The sequence below is a fragment of the Panulirus ornatus genome, chromosome 48 (genome assembly GCF_036320965.1).
Source record: "Panulirus ornatus isolate Po-2019 chromosome 48, ASM3632096v1, whole genome shotgun sequence".
NCBI classification, from domain to species: domain Eukaryota; kingdom Metazoa; phylum Arthropoda; class Malacostraca; order Decapoda; family Palinuridae; genus Panulirus; species Panulirus ornatus.
The window spans coordinates 23923645-23945404 of NC_092271.1; the positions used below are offsets into that span (position 1 = coordinate 23923645).

Sequence of the window (21760 nt, forward strand, 5' to 3'; positions counted from 1 at the left end):
TCACGAGCAGAATAACTCTACGCGTACAATAACAACCACGGTAAGTTGTTTGGGCTTTAGGCCTATCAACTGCCATGGTCATTAAGGCCGTCAGCGTCAAGCTGCATCCACCAACCGAAAATTTTTTAACACCTTCAAACGTGAACGTCAGTCAAGTCGAAGCTAAAACACAGAATCACTCGTTATGAAAATTCTATCTATTCATCTCTCTCTCTCTCTCTCTCTCTCTCTCTCTCTCTCTCTCTCTCTATATATATATATATATATATATATATATATATATATATATATATGCATATATATATATATATATATATATATATATATATATATATATATATATATATACATATATATATATATATATATATATATATATATATATATATATACACACTTATATATGCCTTAAAAATAATTTGTCTTTCCATAGGTATATGGCGTTTGAAGTCCAAGTCAATCAGAGTCTCAAAGGTTATTATGTACAAAGTGACTGTGTACCACGTCTTAGAATTATGTTCAACTCAGGAAAGACATTCCATTTGTTCAAGCTCACTCGACAAAAATGGTAATACACTAGATGTCAGAAGCAAAGGGTAATGATGGTGATGAGCAAAAGATCAGGTATAGGATGAGACAGTAGGAAAGAAAGATGGCAGACAATCCCCCTGCTAGTTTAGGGAAACTCCTACATCAGGTCTTTGTTACGTAAAAGATGGCTGGTTGTTTCAGCTTTAGGTATATCAAAAACTAGAGTTAAGGCCGTCCACGTTAAGCTACATCGACCAACCGAAAAATCTCAATACCTCCTTCAAGTACTAACAATGACTGTAAGACCACATACACTGATCATGTAGCATGACTCATGCAGGACGTAATTTTTCATCGTCCATTATCATTCATAAACACTAAAGTACACCCTCCACATACGTAAAAATAATCATATTCACACGAACATTCTAAATTATGGTTATCATATATCTTTAAGTGTTTATGCTTAGTGAAAATTACGAGTAACAATTTCCTTCACTAGTCCTATGTAGATATGAGATGGTTCCTTATAACTGTACGTTTGTATCAGTATGAAATGATGGAGAAAAAATGACACACAATGCTTTTTGATGGTGATCTATTTATGGCCCTTGTGCAAGGAAAAAGCAGCGAGTTTCAAATACGAAATAATACAAGCAATGAAGAGAAAACAGACCCCCCCCCAAAAAAAAAAGTTGTTTAATTCACATCCAGCAGCCTACCCTCCAAATACAAATGTAATTATGAAGGATGCCTTCACTTCCAAAGGGCTGGAGTGTATTTTAAATCTATCTTCAAAGAGCATACTGTATAACTCGGGTATGACTGACTTCATCTTTCATCGCCGCTCTCAAGGGGTTATTTTCTGAACCCATAATAGACTTGTTAATCACCTGCATAAAGACCAGCAGCTTAGCATCACGATAAGCATCTCAGTATCATAACCAAGAGCTCAGCATAATGACCACAGTATCTTAACAATCAATAATTTAGGACAATGATTAGTAGTTCAGCATCCATGACTTCCAACTTGAACTCGATCATGCACTGCACTTCTGATTAATAAGAACTACCAGCTGAGTACGTGTGTAGTCAGCACAACAGAAGCAGCGGCATCAGCAATGGCAACTCAAAACATTACACGCGCTAGCGATAAGGAAAAAAAAAAAAAATGTATGTATAGCATCCGCGCACGGAAATCTCGCCTCTCCCTGATCTCGGGAACCATCAGACGAGGTCTTTCACGTGTGGTGATGATACGTGGAACTCGTACATACGCGGTGGGTGGGTACATAAACTCACTGCAACACAAGACACACTTACACCAACCCTGTGACTCATACGGACACAGGAAAGAAAAAAGCGGTGGTGGGAGCGGCAGGTAAGCTAGGCTACACTAAGCGGGCGGGCGACGGAATTTCAACGAACTGTTTACACTAGGAAAATAACGCCACATTCTCCCCAAAGCACTGGAAAAAATAGTCACGTTCGTCCCATAGGACGTTCTCTAATTTCGTTTAAATATATACTGGGAGTACGTGTAGGATGGTTGTTTGATTACTGTAGCAGACCATTCTCCCAAATTTGTCCTATAGTTTGAACCTTAATCATGTATAATCCCACAGCGAGTACACTCCGAATGTGAGCCCCTATAGCTGGGTCACTGCCGTTTGTATTTATGATTAGTACACTACCAAAGACATAAAAAAAAACAATACAATCAACGTGTACACTGCCAAACAATACTCTATAGTTTGTAACCAATATGTATCATTTAATCATTACATTCCCACAGCCAGCATCGAACACTCTTGTACATAAACACTCCTGCATCCACTACACTTTCAGTGCACTTTCAAACATTCCCCTGCAGCCAGTACACCCAAGAGAATGTAAACTCCCAGAGGCAGACTGTACCAGTAAACCAAAGAACAACGTGCGTACATTACCCTCCACCTCAGAACTAGACCAAACTGGCTCTACTACACTGTGAGTGTAGCAATAATATAGCTACATTTCTCAACTTGTACACCACTCAGCCAGTACAATACATACTCCTTCCTGTACATACCTGGATTCTAGGTATTTCCTTACTACGTACGCTTAGTCTGCATGTTCTAATATCTCTTCAGTATATGCATCTTTGCCATATGCATTACCATCGAACATGTACTTTGCATTCTGTAAAATTTCTCAAATCATACATTGAAAATGTACACACCTCAGTCTGTGTACTCTATCGGTCTGCACATTTCCTAAATGTTAAGTCTGCATACTGCTTCAGCTCGTACATTTCCGTGTCTGTAAACTACTTAATCTGTAAACTCTGAGTCTACAGTCTTAGCTTCTTCACGCACTACATCTGTCCCTTCTGGAAACTCACAAGTTGTACACTTTCAGTAAACACATTCCCCAAATTTATATAAACGCCTGTACACTCAAATCCTGTAAAATCAGTCAGAAAACTGTATACTCCTCAAGGTGGTGTACATTCTCTCCCTAGGTACACTCTCTCATCCTGTGTAACACCAGCCAGTGGACCAATAAAATGAGGGTTGGTCACATGATCTGTGAGACCCAGTCAAAGGATCAATGCCTGGTTGTCGAAGAAGCAACGAGACGTCCAGCAGCACTGGAATCCCCACAAACAGAAACATAAACATACACTAAACGCAAGCACATGCACTCACTCACAAAGACACACGCGCATGGCGTCTAGATTCATCTCATATTAACAAGACGTGGGCGCGGGCGATACAGCAAGGCCAAGCTGAGGCTAGGCTTTGGATGAAGGCAGGAGGCAGGGCCCCATGGGTGAGGAGAAGTGTGCGGTCAGGAGCAGGCTGGTGTAGGGTAGTTCACAGCGGACGAGATGTTTCAACTATGTCCGCCCAAGTTGCCAGAAGCGATGGCCCGAGTTTACTGTGTGGGCCAGACTTGCAACATCGCCCCCGCTCGCGAGGCTACGTGCAGGCTGCTGGTACGACTTGACCAACGTTGTACATAGCGCTGTCTCCGGACTTCTTTACTTTTGAGAATACCGAAAGTTAATAGCAGGATATCATTGTTGCCTCAACAATGGCAGGCGAGGCGAACACTGTCTCAACTTCCTCCTAAAATTACGTAGCCTCGTTCACTTCCAAATCTCTAGACACTTGCTGGACGTACGATACATCTCAGCTTCTCACCCGCCACAACCACGAGAATTCCGTTACACTGCACTTCATATAATCACAAACACGTATTCACTATGATACGACGTTCCAAAGACAACTTTCACCACACACCAGATGGAGAACACGGAGGCAACACTGTCTCCTAGCGACGCCGTCTCTAACACTACCTGTAGCCGTCCAGGTGAGCCACGCCGCTGCCAGCCGCCCGCCCGCTCCCTCATGCCCCTCCTCCCTTTGCATTTTAACATCCTCTGGTGGCAATTAACTCATCGTTCCTCGCAGCAACTTTATTACTGCAATTAAGACACAAAAGCAAAGCAAAAGGAAAATAAGGCATCTGAAAAGTATTATAGTGGCTATGACACCTGTGCTGCCAGAGTCTCGGAGAGAGTGTCGTGCAGACTTTAAGACCCGAAAGTTTGGAACTACCGCGCCCACACGGCGCGGTCAAAACGCCAGTCTACGGCCACGCCACGCCAAGGATTGTGTTTTGATATATCTTCAATTTTCTATCCATTACAAGCTACTCGATCTAAACAAAATGGCACATTCATAGTAAAAGCGCTTCAACCTACTCTTACCTTAAATAAGTAATCTATTGAGCATGATTACGATCTCAGGGTATGATGGACCTGCTACTTAACCTGCTCAACGGTCAAGTTAAAGGCTAGAGCTAGAGCTCAAGGGGGGTTTAAGATTAATGATACCACTCTACATCCTGGACAGCAATCATGTGACTGATTCCTGTTGACAACTTATAGCACAACACACACCGAACCAGACACCACAAACTTTACTATGCCCGTCCACTCCACACGACATCATACTTCCTGTACACCACACACACATACACACACGCGTACTGACCATGAGTCCGTTTTGGATAGGGCCAGCATGTTTTCAAATCCTAGACGGGGTAGTTGGCCCACACCCAACCCAGGTGTTCATCCTCTCCTCTGGGCTAGTCAGTAAATGGATACCTGGCTTAGGTTAGTGTGTTTGTGTATAATGCAGTAAAGTGAGTAGTAAGGACATGGCAAATATAAATAAGCGACGAGGCAATACAAAACTCTCCCCGTAACACATAAGTAGTAACAACAAAGTATCCTGTACACCACGCTGTACCAATGCAAGTGCTGTGCATCGCGGTACACCAGCTAAGTTTAAACCCTAAAGCAGACAGTGCGACCCTTGAGTATGATAATACGACCCTCAAGTATGATGGTGGAAGAGCTGACTTGACCCTCATAGGTCGTGCTGTCGTATCCGGTTTCGTACCATTAAGTTCTAATTTTATGCCTTCAAGGTCAAGGGTCGTAACGCTATGCTTAAAGGAGTTCAGCAGTCACAAGTCCCACGCCTCGAGACATCATCGAAGCGTAACTTTAAACCTAAGCCAAGAATGTAGGGAAGGGACCAGAGAGAAACATGGCTGCCTATCAGAAGCAGCTTAAGCCTTCCCACGGGAGGCAAGGCACAGCAGAGGAACCCGGTGTGCGGTATGAACGGTGGCCGTCGTGCATCCTGTTCGCGAACGATAATGTAAGGCAAGGTGCTGTCTACACTGAGGTGGATAATTCCACTCAGTTTATTAGGCAATTCCAAAGTTACGCTCAATACATATACTTACTTCTTAACCCTGGCGTCCCTTCTACTCTTAACAGATAATTTTAAGTGCCATAAAAGCTAATTCACTACATACCAGACTCCTTAGAAATACTTCTAGGAGCCTATCCTACTATTCTCGTCAAAAAGTACTGAGTTAAAGACGTTCGCAAGATACCCCTGCTATGACACCTGCATGAAATTCTAGTCATATTACTTTTCTTTAGTCCCCCATCTTTCTATTAAAGAAAACGGGTTTCCTAGACAATCAATTTCATAATTCAGAAATAAGTATACGGTGATTAGGGGCAACTACTGCAAGTACTCTTCAGAAAACGCTACGTTCTGTACGATCATTAGAGTACGTACAACAGGAGACTGCAATTCATTTAAAATCAAGGCAGGCAACATGCCCTCGGTTCGGGAAAGTATCGAGGGTGTAACTATTCCTGCAGCTCACATGTGCACTTCACACGTCCACCTCGGTCACGCGGACCACAGACTTCCTGGGTGGATAGCCGTGCCCCCTGTAACCTTCCAGAGGCGGTAGACAGGCCCACCTACCTGATCCTCACCCACCACCACTACATATAACCTCACATACGCAGCAACACTGGCGAAGCCTCCGCCATTAAACAATTTTTGTACAACATATATAGTCATTTCCAAGCGATGAAGGATCTTATTACTAAGTCTAGCTCAATATGATAAGCCAAGAAAACATTTCTCCCCTTTTCAATAAGCTGCTAGATACCTTAACATTAAGAGACTTACTGATTGGTTGCATCATGTTTACTGATGTTCACAATGCAATACATCCGTCCGACAGGACTTCCATGAAGTAAAACTTGCGTAATGTCATCTGTAGGTTAAACTCCCGACGCTCTACAAGGCTCCGGCAGCTTCAGGGCTGCGCTACTTGGTAATATGAACCGCTTTGAAGCTACAATCTCTTTAGCAAGACTACTTTTCCCAAAATGACGATTACTGGCAGTCTAACGGCAAGCAGTTATATACATATATATATATATATATATATATATATATATATATATATGTATATATATATATATATATATATATATATATATATATATATATATATATATATATACCAAACTTGATTAGCAACCATCCTTGCCATACAAACCAAGACGTTAGTCGCCATTACGCACTCCCTACCTAAGTCCGTCATCACATTAGCCTAGCTAATTTTCATCCTAACAATCAAATATACATCAACAGTCTACCGGAAATATATAATACCTACAGCTCTGAACATTTTAACGATTGAATTTCTTGACTGTATTTTCCCCTGCCTAACCTCTTCCTTATCCCTCCAATAGATTATTACACAGACATGCGTATTCGACACACCAGCATTTTCCAACATCCCTTCTGGCAAATAATGTTCCCTAGAACAGCACACACATTTATCAATAACTACTAATTAATATCAGCTACAACATGTCCATTAAAATGGTCGCACAGTACAGAATTTTCCTCGCTTTTGACGTACAACCACCATATTCGGAGAGGGTTGGATGAATTTATCCTTTACACCCAGAGTGATCATTCTCAAAATGTTTAAAACCTATACCTACAAACCTGAAGATGTGGAAGACTTCCGTGTATGTTGAATACGCCGTGCACAACCACTTTCCATTTTAGTAACCTGAGGGAACGTCTACGTCGGTTTGTTTTTAAAGCGTGCCTCGCCATCTTGCTGACGCTTTCGAATCTGAAGAAAGTACAGCAAAAACAATGAAAAATAACATAACTAAAAGTCAAAAAATTGATATAATCTCTGTAAAGAATCAGGGAGTAAAATCTGGTCCAATACCTCCTGAATCCAGATTCGGAGTTAAATAATGCCGCAATCATCTTCAAATGTGCTCCGCAAAGTTTTGCGAGAATGACGAAATTAGGCATCTTGATTCTTATTTTTCGCGGCAAGGGCAGCGAGTTCATTGTTCACTCCTACCCATCCTATGGATGCTGGAGATAAAGATACAGAGTGAAAAAAAAAAAAACGGAATGAGCATGACCGACTGACTTGGATGTCTGAAAAAAAAAAATTAATGATATCCTCGAACGTATCACCTATCCTAAGACGTCCTCAAGAACAGGAAAGACCTACATTTAGATGTGGCTCCAAAGCGCACGCATATATTTGTGGGTATTGAGAGGTACCGTGAGTGCACTCATCCTCGTCTTACAAGACAAATATAACAGTGTATCGAGTCCACATTAGACTAGACTTCTCGTTTCGCTAAAATGGTTCTTCAAGAAAGTCAAGAGGTAGGATGGTTGCCTGTTTAACTTGGGCTTTAACCCTGTTGACAGGCCAGATCATTAAAGCCGTCAGCGCAATATTATAAACACAAGTGGAAAAATGTCATTGTTCAACATAATTCTAAAATCATGATTCCCACGTATATATATATATATATATATATATATATATATATATATATATATATATATATATATATACATATATATATATATATTATATATATATATATATATATATATATATATGAACAAAGTGCATATGAACACGCTTCTTCATAGAACATATATAACATATACAGAACACAAATATATTTGCATTAGTCTGAGGATATGCATACATATGTAACATAAGCTGCTTCCACGTAGAGAATGACGTCCAAAACAGCGTTGACTATCAAGGTTGCATAAATTACCGTCTTCTGATCAATAGGACTTAAGTGTAAGGAAGAAAACGGGGTATGTAGAGGGGTGGAGCTTCGACTGAGCTAGTCTGGCCTAACGAACTTGATCTTTTCGTCACGATGAAGTAAACTTTTCTAATCTAAAAGAGGTTAAAACAAAATTATCAAATAATGGGTAAAACTAGTTCAATCGCAACCTTTGGTCATTTCGGCAACACACGCTCCGACCAGCTTAGTAAATTGGATTACTTATCAAGTCTTTACCTATGACAATTCGAACATCTGAAGCAACTCATTAATGGCAAACCACAGAGTTCCTTATGCCTCTATATCCTAACGCGACTTTCAGTTAATACCACTTCATTAACTGAATATATGTAAATGTCAGTGACGTATATGAAGAATTGAAATTCTAAATTGCTAATGAAAAAGATAACTTTAATGCACAAGACTAAAAAATTAATCAGTATTGGAGTGACACGAGTGGGAAACACAAACATCAAACTCAAGATGTCAGAAGATTGTGGATCCAATTTGACACCTATGCAACATACAGTGGTGTTCTTGGGTAGCGAATTCGAGTTTTAAGAAACCTAGGCAGCCAACAATAACGATGACAACCCAAGAACACTACTGTGGATTGCAGTGACATGTTGGTGAACACACGTGCATTGCTGTAGCTTTCATAGGCTCTTATTAAACATAATACCCCTGAGCATTGCTGAGTTACATCAGTCTATAAACTTGGACATACCACCATCTCAATTTGGGAGAATGTAATGGGAGATCGAGAATAAATGCACCAAAAGGAAGGTTATATTAGGTCTAGTAATGATGACAAAAATTATTCGGACTGATTCAGAACAGAGAGAACTTGGAGGAAGTGAAGCATTATAGATATTTGGAAGTAGATATGGAACCACGAAACCTGGAGTGAGATATGGAGGGTGCAGGGTCAAGGGTCCCAGCCTCATTGAGGTATGCTAAGACAGAGATACTGCCTTTAAAAGAAAAGACTGGCAAGTTTGATGTTACATTAGTCCTGTCAGTGTTGTACAAGACATTTATGGAAGTGTTTGTTACAAAAAATTATTAATAAGGGTTTTCATCTAAAACAATAATTTTGAAGGTCAGATTCATAAATTACTACACGAGTAGGCACAGAACCTAAAGGCCCCCTTGACATTTTCCTACAGACTGGCCAGTGGAATATTTTTGATGTGTTTGGTAACAATGTAGCGGATGATACATGACTGCACATTTTCCCTCCAGGTACAAGCAGGTCATTCATGTATGTATTGGTTGCAGAGAATGTGTTAAGAAGCAAGGTAAGCAATGCTTACCCTACAAAATTAGTATTGAAATATTCCATCAGGTCATCTCGGTAAGTTTAACTTAAATTTTCTTTTGTTTAGCTATTACAGAAATCTACATTGTTACAATCTAACATGGTGATTTATTTGCAGTCCAATCCTGCGAGATAGATGCACTTGTAGCTTGGAGAGTATCAGGATAAGCAATTACATTTGCTTCTTGGACCTCAAAACACAGTGATCTGATCATGCCAAACATATGAAGACTTTAATCTAAAGTGCATTCAAGCACTCTCTCCCTTATCCAAATACATATCATCAGTATTTTATCAGCAATTCATTTCTTTTATTTTCTCTCTGCAGTACAATAATTATCACATAACAGTGTAAAGCAACTGAGACATATATTTCTCAACGGATTAGCTGACATGCCCTTAATAAATCAACCTACCACTTTTCTTGTTCAGCAGCAGCTACAGAACCAGTTCTCATTCAGGTGTAATCACTTATCTGAAATTCTTACCATAAAAGTAAGCTGACATGGTTAGGGTATAAAGGGCTTGGCTTGGAAAGGTAAGACATGGTGAAAAAACTAGACTTTCATAAAGGTCCTATCTATTCAGATGACCTCCCAGTAAAACACCATAACCCAAGACACACACAAATCCACCTTACCCTCCAGTCACCCTTTATAGACAGTTTACAGTTTCTCACTAAACAAAACATCTTTCATTCTAGGCTTCAAATGGTATTCATTCCCAACACCAGAATGCAAATACATAAGCAACACTCAAATTAAATACCCTCCAAACACAAACTGGCATCAAATATGAATAAGAAAAAATCCCTCAACATCTACAATTTCATCAGATCCTCTTTATGCTATGCCTCATCTGCCTGGTCTTTCACCCCCTTGAAAGCAATTGTGAGAAAGCTGTAAACCACACAAAATAGTGAACCCAGAACAATCACTGGCTGCCCAGCACTCAACACCAGTGAAACAAATGCTCCAAATTCAGACCAACCTCACAGATATGCAGCAGGACTAGAGCCATCCCCTCCAAATCACCAACACCCAAGTAGAAATAAAAAACTTATCCCTGCCTAATGTTTCAGTAATTTCTACTCACAGCAAATGACACAAAACATACAGTAAAATAAAATATCTAATTTTCTAAAGTGCCATCAAACCAAACATACATCCATTGGAAACAATACTCCCAACTTACAAATTACAATATCTTGTCTATGATCTGGACATCATCCACTCCTACATTACTATGAACCCTAATTCATCATGATCTCAAGATATCTGATGCAACTACCACAATGAAGACATCAACATGTACAGCTCAATTGCCCTGAACTCTAGCCAAAAAGTCACACAAACACTTCACTATACTTTATGAATGTTGGTTCTGCCCAGCGGGAATGGCCAGCTTCCCGAGTGCTGTGGAATCCCCTTAAAGACAGGAAATCTTGGGGCAAGCACATACTGTACGGGATCTATTTTTCCTAGGTCTCGGGGCAAAACTACATAATTTGTGCCAAGAACATAAAAAGGGAGAAATACTGGAAGAGGCGACAATTTCAGTATTTGGGAGCTATCTTGTGTACATTTAGTGATATGGAAGGAGATAAAGGAGAGAGAGCAGAGCATGGCAGAAGTGTTACTGGGTCCCTTAATATCATAATAATTAAGGGTAGAGGTGTGAGTATGGAAGTGAAGAACTGATTATGGGATAGCATAATCATCCCAACCCTGACCTATGCAGCTGAAATATGGATATGGGATGAGTCACAGAGGTCAAGAATCCAGGCTGTGGAAACAAGTTATGTGAAAGAACCATGTGGTGTGACTAAATTGAACAAAAAAAGTAATGACGGGGTGCATGAAACATCTAGTATGGAAGAGAATGCAAAGAGAACGAATTATAGTGGTAAAGTGGGTGAAATGTCACTTTGCAGACAGAATGCGAGATGGGGAGTTTGAAAGGAGTACAATTAAAGGGGTTGGTGAGAGAGGACTAAATAAAGCAGGAGAATGCATGGAATGATGTATGCGAGGGAGGAATGTAAGGACAAAGATAAGTGAAGTTTGCCATGGCCATCACCTTGGTGGGAGCTCCTGGAGGGAACTGTCTTCAGAGAAATGGCCTATTTGCTCACTCTTAAGTAATGCCCTAAAATCAGAGCCCCCTATACACAGCCAAGCTCCACAAACTTTCTGTAGTTTTCCTAGTACTTCCCATGCCCTGGTTTACCCCATTTTACCGTGTTACCCCGTGCATACCAGCATGCTAATTCTATTTCCCTTCAACTTCTGACAAGTATACTCTTAGTTTCTCCTCACTCATCCTGTTCATTGTCCAGCCATTTCAGCACTCAAACATAATACTCTTAACTATCAAAGCCCATAATTTCTTACCCAATTAAGACTCTTCACACCAAATAACATCCTCAACAACTTCATTTCTCAAATGCATCCTCCTCCATGCTTTCTTTTTAACTATAGCCCATACATATATCACCACTGGGATAATGTACCATTAAACAAATGTATCTATGCCCTTAGACAATGATCTCTCTTTCTGAACTCCTCTATGCACTCATGACCTTAACTTCCATGTTTCTACCCCATGCCATGTTCCCTCCCAAGTATCTAAAACTTTCTACTCTCTCCATTCACCCCAAGTCCAACTAACCTATATCTCTCTCTTCCGTCAAGCTTATTTACAGTAACTCAGCTCTCCCTAACTAATTTCTGCAGTTTCTCACCTTAGAGTGAAGACATGCATCATCAGCAACTGATTCACTTCAAAGCATCCCCCTCCCCCATCAGACTGGAAATCTACTTATCCCTACTTTGCAATCACGAGTTTGAGTTGAAAGTCACCTTCAGCAGGCTGCATCTACTGTCAGTGGACAAAAGGGAGTACAAAATTCTCTTCTAATGATTGTAATGCACCTTGAAGCTTGGGAGCCCTGTAAAAGGGGCCCCAATGACTAAATAATAAAAGAAATATGGTATGTATTAAAAACATGCTGTACAATACTATGCAGTCTTAAAGCATGTGCTGTTTGCATTACCTACAAAATAAAGTGTGGACATTTATCTTTTTGGAATCTACATTAAGTTAGGGTCAGGAACATAAAAACACATTTATAAAAAATGAATATACATTATATTGTAGAGAATGCACTAATTACAATATGTATAGTGATCCTTACTCTACACATTATCAAAACACTGAAAATTGTACTTCATCAATATACGACACCTTTTCAAGTCCTAGGAAATAAGAAGAACTCTTCTTCCTCCAATTCCCAGGTTCCTGAACAAAACTTATAAAACATCTGATAAAAAAAAATTGAACAAAATCTAAAACTTATAATTTAAGACTAATTCTTGAAAACATAGAAAACTTTTAAAGTTGCAAAGCTCTAAACAACCAACCATTTGCTGGCCTAACTCCTTGAGCAATGCAACAAACCCCACTTGATCCCATGCAACCAAGCTTCATATCCTTTTGAAAAAAAAAAAAAAAAAAAAAAAAAAAAAAAAAAAAAAAAAAAAACTTGGAGGTAGAGCAACTCTCAGAGTCTTTGGGGATAGGTAATGTGGGGTTAGGAGGTAGGCCATTTGGATTATAGAAAATCTTAATGATCTTCCCCCTCAACAGGGACATCTCAACCACAGACGCACAAACAAGCATCCTCAAAACACAGTAACTGCATATCCATGGAAGTAAAGTCCCAGGGCGCAAGCCAATTTGGGCACACTTAAAATAACTAGCCCACTTATACAGGTTTTTGTGAGCCCTTCTTGCCAATAAGAGACTTGTGAATATGGGGAATGACACCTCCACCAGCAATAGTCGCTTTGATGAGTGAATCCAATTCTTCGTCACCACGGATAGCCAGCTGCAGATGGCGGGGAGTGATACGTTTCACCTTAAGATCCTTGGATGCATTACCAGCCAGCTCAAGAACCTGCAAATACAAATATCTGTTGTGTCTGGATTTTCTTAAAGCAATAGTGCTACTGCATGCAAAAATCTAAAAATACACCCTTGCGAAAGGTACTTGGGCTACATCATATCTTAAGTAACTATTTCTTCTTCAGAACTAAGACATCTACTACAATACTTGACAAAATACTAACATTCATGAAATAAGACAATCCAAAAATTCTCCACATTGTTTCAGCCATCACCTAAATAATGAAAAAGTTACATTCCTGCAAAACCTGTCAATGTGTTAAACAGGGTAATTGAAACCCACAGCAAAATTTTCTGTACATAAATTTCATTCATGAAATATATCTGCAATAACACACTAAAAACTACTTAGGTTAGGTTTTCAGTGGAGCGAGACTTGCTCTACTTAAAGGTATGCATCACATGGGATAAAGGCTGCCAGTCAAGGAAGGTAACTTCCAGTACATACACCCAAGATAAGCAGGGTGTGACTGACCATGTAGCATCTTGCACTGATAGGATCTTGTAGCTTAGATATCAGATTCTGGATGAGGCGATATACATAAATGGCCAGCAAATCCATTACTGTTGGCAACAACCTTAACTAGGTAGTCAAATACTTTTGCTAACCCCTCAGCTGTAAAATAGCACTAGTTAGCAGACTCCATTAACTCAGCCAGATCTTGTTCTTCAAAGTCAACGATGTTGGCAAGTCGAAACTGCCTGACAAACCTGGGACATACTTTTGGCCTACCTAAAACCTAAGAAACTATACACACCAAGTTTTTATCTTAGACTTCTGTTTAGAATGCCAATCAGAGGTGCTGTAGAATTTACATAGCTCTTCCTTATCCTAAAATATCCTCAATGAAACAATAGAAAGGAGTTAACCTTAATGTCTCCATCAGTACTCACTTCCATTAAAAGCATCACGCAATCTTTAGCTATCTTGAACCCTTGAGTAATATTTTCTTTAATGAATATCCTGGGTCATTCTATTTTAATATAAGCAGTCTCACCAACATTAAACACTCATTAAGATGTGTATCCTTTTTCAGTTATTCCCTCCAAATACTATTCTGCCACTTCTGTATCACCACTGACAACCTCCTGTCATGTAGATGTAATGCAAACTATGGCTCCTCTGGAACCTCTCAAACCTTCCTTCACTTTCTCATGAATTGCCTCTCCTAATTTCTTCCTTTACTTTCTCATGAACTGCCTCTCCTAATTCAATCTTCAAATACATTTATCTATATCTCTGATGCCTGTTTCCTCCAAGAACTCCCTCAAGGGCAGTGGCCACAGCAAAATGTGTGTCCATAAATGGCTAACAGTCCCATTTCTTAGCCTTTTGTGCCTCAACCTTCACAGCCCGTTGACAGAAGGCAACTCCCTTGAGAGAGAGAAACTCTTACAGGTTGAATCCATAAACATAGACATTAAACATAAGGCATCTTAGACTGCAGCAGCTTGTCAAGGAATTACGTCTGAAAAGGGATATTTAATAGGTCAATAAATCAATCTATTAGTTCAAGAAAATGACAAAAAAGGTCTTACAAAGGAAAAACAACAACTAGGAGACTAAGTTGTCTAGACTGGTGAAAGCTCGTGGAGAAAGTAAGAAAACAGTTCTATTCATTCTTTTTATACTTTATAATCTAATTAAATTGACAAAACTACCAGGCAGAAAAGAATTTGAAAACTTAGTAATGTTACGATTATTTGAGCATGGGGTATTCACAGATATGGCTGCCTTCAACGTGTGGGATATATTCAAGGGAGCAATTCTCAGTTCTCTGGGGATAAGTTCCTATGAAAGGAACTAGGAAAAGGATCAGTAAACCTTATCAGCGCAATGAAATAGAGAAAAGCATATTAAAGAATGCATTTAAGAAATAGCATATCTGACTTATAAACAAGCAGAAAAGAAACAGTGAGCCTAAGACCCTTTGCAATTCTGCTTTTACAGACTCATTTGTAAGTCTCGATAAGACAGGACCTCAAAGTAAATGATACCTTGATATATGACAACCAAAAATAGCCAACTTGCTAGGTATATATTCTACTCGTCTTTACAGACAAAAAACTAAAAACATCCCTATGCCTGTGGGTACTTCAAAAACTGGAATAGCTGACACAGTAAAACTCATAAGAAGTATGAAGCAGGAAAAGGCAGCAAGACAGTCTTACATGCTAATAACAAATTCTGTGGAAAAGAAACGATAGTGATTCTTTTATCTTAACACCTAACTGCCTCAGCCTATCTTAGTAAGATTGAGTCAAGAACAACTAGCAGTCTGGTTTCCACTTAAACACTTCATATGTCCTAGTTCAGTCCACGGATAGGGCACCACCTTCCATGTACATTAATTTCATTCTATCTTATGCATGCTTCTCACCCTCCTGAATGTTTGGGGCCCCAATACTCCAAAGCCTTTTCCAGCATATCTTGGTATCACCAATTGTGGACCGTCCAATAGAGAAGAACCCTAAGAATTGGAAGGTATAATGATGGCAGCACAGAGCCAGCACAACAGCTCAAGTTCCCATCTGTAGCCTAGGTAGCTATTATGCCTTTCTGCCATACACAGGTTGTTAATGTTCACTTAAGCACAAACACACACCCCATCTCACACGTAACATTAATTATCGACAGATTTTCCTGCGATGGAAACTACATGTTAGCCTAGCCTAGAGGCAAGATCTAGTTGCAAGCAATTTAAGTCATTATGTACTCTGGTCCACTCCTGAGAAAGATCCTCATAGTCAGTCAATCTTCACTCATCCTCTCCATACATACTTGACATCTATTCTCAATATCACAGCAATATTTTGTATGAGATAGTTAACAGTGAAAACAGGCTGAAACTTTTAAATTACTAAAACAATGAAATAAGCTGGTTGTCTTAAAAAGCAAGTGGCATAAGGAATTCAATGACTATGGAAAAGTAATTAGATAACAATACAAATCTTAAACAAGTGATTGGGGAAAAATTGTAATAACTAACACATCTGTACAGTATGTTTGATAGCAACAAAACTTACTGTTTTATATACAAACAAAATGTTGCCATAAACAGCAGAGGTTAATAATAGAGTAATTCAAACCACACATACATGAATACAATAGCGTCACATGAAGAATATGGGAATGTTGTAGGTTGATGAACCTAGGGCAAAATAATCTCATTTCACTACTCAAGACTAGACCTTGAGGTCAGGCTGGAGGACCTGAACCTTATATCTAAAGAGGATGATATGATCGAGATTTAGAATATACCAACTGTTGTCTAAATTTTCAATTCAGACAATAGGATTGTCTGATAAAATGCTAAAGGCGTACATTAAATCTAGGTGCACCAATGTAAGAGGATTGGAATACCTTTATCACGGGATGTTTACCAAACTAATCATGAAATGATAGTAGACAGCAACAGCCTATGTATAAGTCTAATCTCAGGATGACCTGACATGTCCAAGCTTAGTATTGCAATAGCTAAATGCATGCAAAAGTGTGCTTGTGTTCTCAAGGTGTTGCACTTCCAGGATTTAAACGGAAAAAAAAAGCATTTTGTCAAACTCTACCATACGTCAACCAAAAAGTTAAAAGGTAAAGAATTCGCCACTTGCCCATCAAGCTTGAGTCTGTTAACACACCAAAGATACTTCACCAAAATACAAAGGATTTAACCGACATTTGGCGTCATTCCTGATGTTCATATTCTTGCAAATATTAAAGTCAAGACTATTTCTGATGAAGATGCCATAGCAATGATTTGGGGCAGAAAGCAACAGTAACCTTTGTTATACAGTGGTGTTAACAAATCAACACTGTACAACGTGAAAGAAACGTTCACAAGTCTCATTCTGACGCACGGAGTATGGGGTCGAAGTTACACAAACCTGTTACCCCTCCATAAAAGTTGAGTCTGAATTATACTGAAGTATGATTACACTCACTGTTAATGTTAATTACTTTTAAACTCTGCTGACAGACTTTAACATAAGCTGCAAGTCGCTGGACAGTGGAACATGTTGACTTACGCCATCAAATTCACTCTGGGCCAGCAGAACCCAGGGTTAAAATTTCCCGCGAAATTCTGGCGGGAGATGTGGCACCACAGCGACTCCCGCCTCTCTCCCCCCCTGGGATAATGGACTCGTCCCTGCCCACCAACTACTCCCACATTAATATACGGAGACGGGCAGTTGATACACGTAATCAAAGCTAACAATGAGTAGATCATACTCCTATAAAGTCTATAAACCAGTCACCTGCTGTTTGAGACACGTGCATAACCGTAAAATAAAAGTCCCGACAAGTGTTCGGATGCTGGTATCAGAGGCGCTCCCGCAGGAGTACCAACATAAGTCACATCACGCGTCACACTACCTCGGCCGTCAGGTACTCCAGGATGGCGGCGCTGTAGACGGCGGCTGTGGCCCCAACGCGTCCATGGCTCGTCGTCCTGTTCTTGAGGTGACGGTGGATACGGCCGACGGGAAACTGCAAGAAAAGTTCGGGGTTAACACCATGTTGGTACGCCTGCTTCCATGCCGCCATGTTAAACGTCACTTATCCGCTTTACCCTTGATCAATTTAATTACGACACTACCGAACATTTACACAGAAACATACCAATTCAAACTGAGTAATACGGTTGGCAAAAAATCGATAACTAACCTGAAGACCCGCTCGGGCTGAGCGTGATACTGCCTTGGCTTTCGCTTTGCCGGAGTCCTTGCCTGCCTTACCACCAGCCTGAAACAAATAAAGATTTTACACGTTAAAACTACGAGTAGAGCCTCCAAACTTTGCCAGTCCACGTATCACTCTCCCCTCTGCAGGACTGCGAAGGTTTCGTGGATATCGCACTTGTTTCTCTCATAAAAACTCGCAAGGACTCACCATGGTGCCTGCACACACGACCACTGCACTATCACAACTGTTACCGATGGCGCGCGCAGAGCGTCTTTTTTTACTGGCCCGGTGTTATGACGTCAGGTTTAAATGCGCCAATCGCTGGCCAGAAGCTGAGGCGGCTAGCCAATCAGGGACTCTCCCGGGGAAACTTTGAATAACCCGCTCGTGGGTACTCATACAAAACTTCCGAATATCCCCGCCAAATAGTTTGTTAATATTCCCGCCACACTGAGTAATTAATAATGCCCGCTTTATTAATGCTTTCGGTAATGTTATTCGTGCCTTAAGAGGTCAGTCTAGTTCCAGACACCATGGAAATGTTCTTCATTGAAGTTAATATTCGGCATTTATGCATAACTTTAATGGCAGGTCTGATTCATTATAATTTTCAATTGGTGTTTACACAGACGTAATCCTTTATGTTTTTCTTGGATTACTGATACTTTACAACCTTGAAAAGTACCCTCACATGACACAAATGTGAGATACGTCGAAATAAGTTAACCAGAGCTCCAAAGAAAGCCTATGTTCTTATTACTAAAATAATCCATAACCCATAAAGCTATACGCCATGAAGTATGAATATGAAATCTATGAACAACTCACATGGCCAAGAGAACGTTAAAGTCATCTTAAACACCATATATATATATATATATATATACATGATTAAAAGACTTGTCGGTCACTGGACCGGCTGCATGAACCACAATCCGATGAACGAGTGGATAAATAACCCATCAAACTCTACTGCAGTGAAAGAACATAGGTGAACATCAGAACAAGTGAACACACCGTCGAACACAGGTGTAACGAAGAACACGACGCCACTGATAGTGTATCTGTGGCGCTGGGGAAGACGAAACGCAACAGAAACGTTAAAAACTCAACCTAGCCAGGGAGGGAATCCCTTAAAATGCACAGAAAGAAAGCTCGGGAAAAGTGTGAAATTAAGCTTAACGAGAATAGTTAAACCCAGAGGTAATGGAGAGGAAGCACAACATGTTGGGACCACAAAGTAGACAATGAAACAGTGGGTGTGGAGAGAGATATTGATGAAAATACTGCAAAGCGAGAGACAGACGAGGTGCACATTGTACAAATATACATTGTGCTTTGCCTGTGAATGATGGAACTGCTACAACAAGGTTTACGAAGAATACTAAAGAATAGAGACGTTAGTTTTGTTTAGTACCATTATGTAACACTGACCGATAAACTTGCTGCGCTCAGTAACATGATCCGTCAACTTCCTGCGCTCAGCACACTTGAGCAATGAACTGGCTGCGCTCAGACCACATGACCCATCAACTTACTGCGCTCAGCAACATGACCCATAGTCTTACTACGCTCAGTAGACTGGACCCATGAACATGCTACAGTCAGTACACTTGACTCATGAACTTGCTACACTCAGTACACTTGACTCATGAACATGCTACACTCAGTGCACATGACTCATGAACTTGCTACACTCAGTACACTTGACCCATGAACATGCTACAATCAGTACACTTGACTCATGAACTTGCTACACTCAGTACACTTGACTCGTGAACTTGCTACACTCAGTACACTTGACCCATAAACTTGATGCGCTCAGTAACATGTCCCACGAACTTGATGTGCTCAATACACATGACCCGTGAACTTGATGCCCTCGAATAACATGACCCATTAACTTACAGCGCTCAGCAACATGAGCCACGGACTTGAGCACAGTAACATGATTTTTCAGCTAACGCTCAGTGACATGACACATGAACCTGCTGAGAGAACAATAACATGACGATCTTGAGCTCAGCAACATGATCTATGAACTTGCACAGCACAATACCATGAACATGTTGAGCACTGTGACATAATGTTCAAGCCTGCTGAACAGAGTAGCGTTACAAACTTGCAAAGCATAATGACATGACTCATGACCTTAATGAGCAGTTGCATGACTCATGGACGTGCTGAGCACAGTAAAATGATCAACGAAGCTGTTGAGCACAGGCATGGTCAGTGAACTTCCTGAGCACCGTAACGATTTCGTAACTTACTGTAAATTTCTAGAGTGAAGTAAGCTGCCTTGACCTTTACGGATCGGGTCAAAGGTCACGCCATGATAACTTCGGGTCACACTGTCGTGCTCAAGGGTCGTTACCGCCTTGCTCAAGGCGTTGTTGGACGAGGGGGAGTTACCAAGGAAACGTGTTGAGGGGGGGGGGGAGCGAGCGTGGGGTAGTGTGGGGAGGGGGAAAACTAAGCAAGATCCTTCGTGAGGTAAGTGAGCATGATGCAGAGAGAGAGAGAGAGAGAGAGAGAGAGAGAGAGAGAGAGAGAGAGAGAGAGAGAGAGAGAGAGAGAGAGAGAGAGAGAGAGAGAGAGAGAGAGAGAGAGAGAGAGAGAGAGAGAGAGAGAGAGAGAGAGAAAGAAAACGCAAATAAAAGCCTTTACTTCATTTCTAAAACTGATTTTTCCCTGTCGTTCAAAGGAACAGATATCGGCATTTTCGAAGATATTATATATGGTCCCAGGAACATATAAACTGCAGTTTATTAACAGGTAACAGAACACGAACATTAAGTTAGCGAGAAAAAAAAAATCTTTTCTCTCAGCTCCAGGTAAGAACAACACGGAAGTCGTCGCTGCTAACTTTTATGTCTACAGTTAGTGTAATCATATCACATTTGATATTAGTATCTTATATATTGCCTCAGTCATTACGAGCAGCGTAGTTATCTTTAATAGTAAAACTTCCAGGACTAACTGTTATCATATGCCAACCACATTTCAATGTTACTAATGCACTCAAAGCTTATCTGTTGTCTCTGATATTGCTGCTACACTATATTATTACTGATTACTACTACTACTACTACTACTGGTAATAATAGTAATGATACTTGCAATACCTCATTGCTGGCACTTTCACCTCTATTGTTAACACTAAATAAAAAGAACAAAAATTGTATTTCCATTATCTACTGTTTTTCACCATACTACTGATACAAATGGCTCACATTATCTTTCTGGTCTTCTTCAATTTACATATAAAGAAGATTATGGAACATAACTCCATCAAAATCCTCAATGGAGATCACTGGGTATACTAGTTTAGTTAAATACATTAGCAAACTGAACAATGACGATGACAATATAATGGCCTAATCCTACAACTGTGTTTGGAGCTAAAACGGTAAGACTTTTTGGAGCAATCTTCAGAAACATTAGCAAGTTAAGTCAGGACATAAAAAGTAACTGTTGGTTTACAAGTTAACTTGCTTTCATTCATGAGATTTTGAAAAGGTAATTTGGTTTAAGTTCTGGGGCGAATTTTGGGTTTGCTATTTTTAGCGGGCGTAAATTAGGCTCTTTAGCGAGACTTTGATAAGTTGTGTTGAGCTCAGTGACTTTAACTCAGGCTTTCATCAGGATTAAACAGTTTTCAGAGTTTCTTTTGGCGTATTTTTAGTCAAACTTTCAAACGAATTTCCGGAATTTCAATGTTAAACTAGCATTCAATATCTTTTAATATTCA

General features: G+C 40.1%; 2 protein-coding genes across 6 annotated transcripts in view; both read right to left on the minus strand.

Moving 5' to 3' along the window:
• Positions 1-6941, minus strand: part of LOC139763843 (uncharacterized) — a 62218-nt gene extending 55277 nt beyond the window's left edge. For 2 of the 5 annotated variants that reach the window (XM_071690185.1, XM_071690179.1), the window contains exon 1: positions 3819-3893. The gene's annotated coding sequence lies outside the window, so the exon portion shown is untranslated. Of the gene's footprint in view, positions 1-3221; positions 3894-6920 lie in introns of those variants that run through there. The other 3 variants (XM_071690180.1, XM_071690186.1, XM_071690183.1) reach the window with 3 other exon arrangements.
• A 5545-nt stretch (positions 6942-12486) lies between these two features.
• On the minus strand, positions 12487-18291 carry His2Av (Histone H2A variant). Its single transcript, XM_071690187.1, has 4 exons — positions 18217-18291; positions 17992-18069; positions 17701-17814; positions 12487-13317 (listed from the first exon to the last, which is right to left on the minus strand). Exons 1-4 carry the CDS (start codon positions 18217-18219, stop codon positions 13126-13128), a joined length of 387 nt encoding a protein of 128 aa, XP_071546288.1. The 5' UTR covers positions 18220-18291; the 3' UTR covers positions 12487-13125.
• Between the last annotated feature and the right edge of the window lie 3469 nt (positions 18292-21760).

Excerpts from the sequence above, each read along its gene's own strand:
- His2Av (XM_071690187.1), bottom strand. Across the intron at positions 17,815-17,991 it reads CAGCCCGAGCGGGTCTTCAG|TTTCCCGTCGGCCGTATCCA; the intron begins GTTAGTTATCGA and ends CTTTTCTTGCAG. Across the intron at positions 13,318-17,700 it reads TGGAGTACCTGACGGCCGAG|GTTCTTGAGCTGGCTGGTAA; the intron begins GTAGTGTGACGC and ends TTGTATTTGCAG.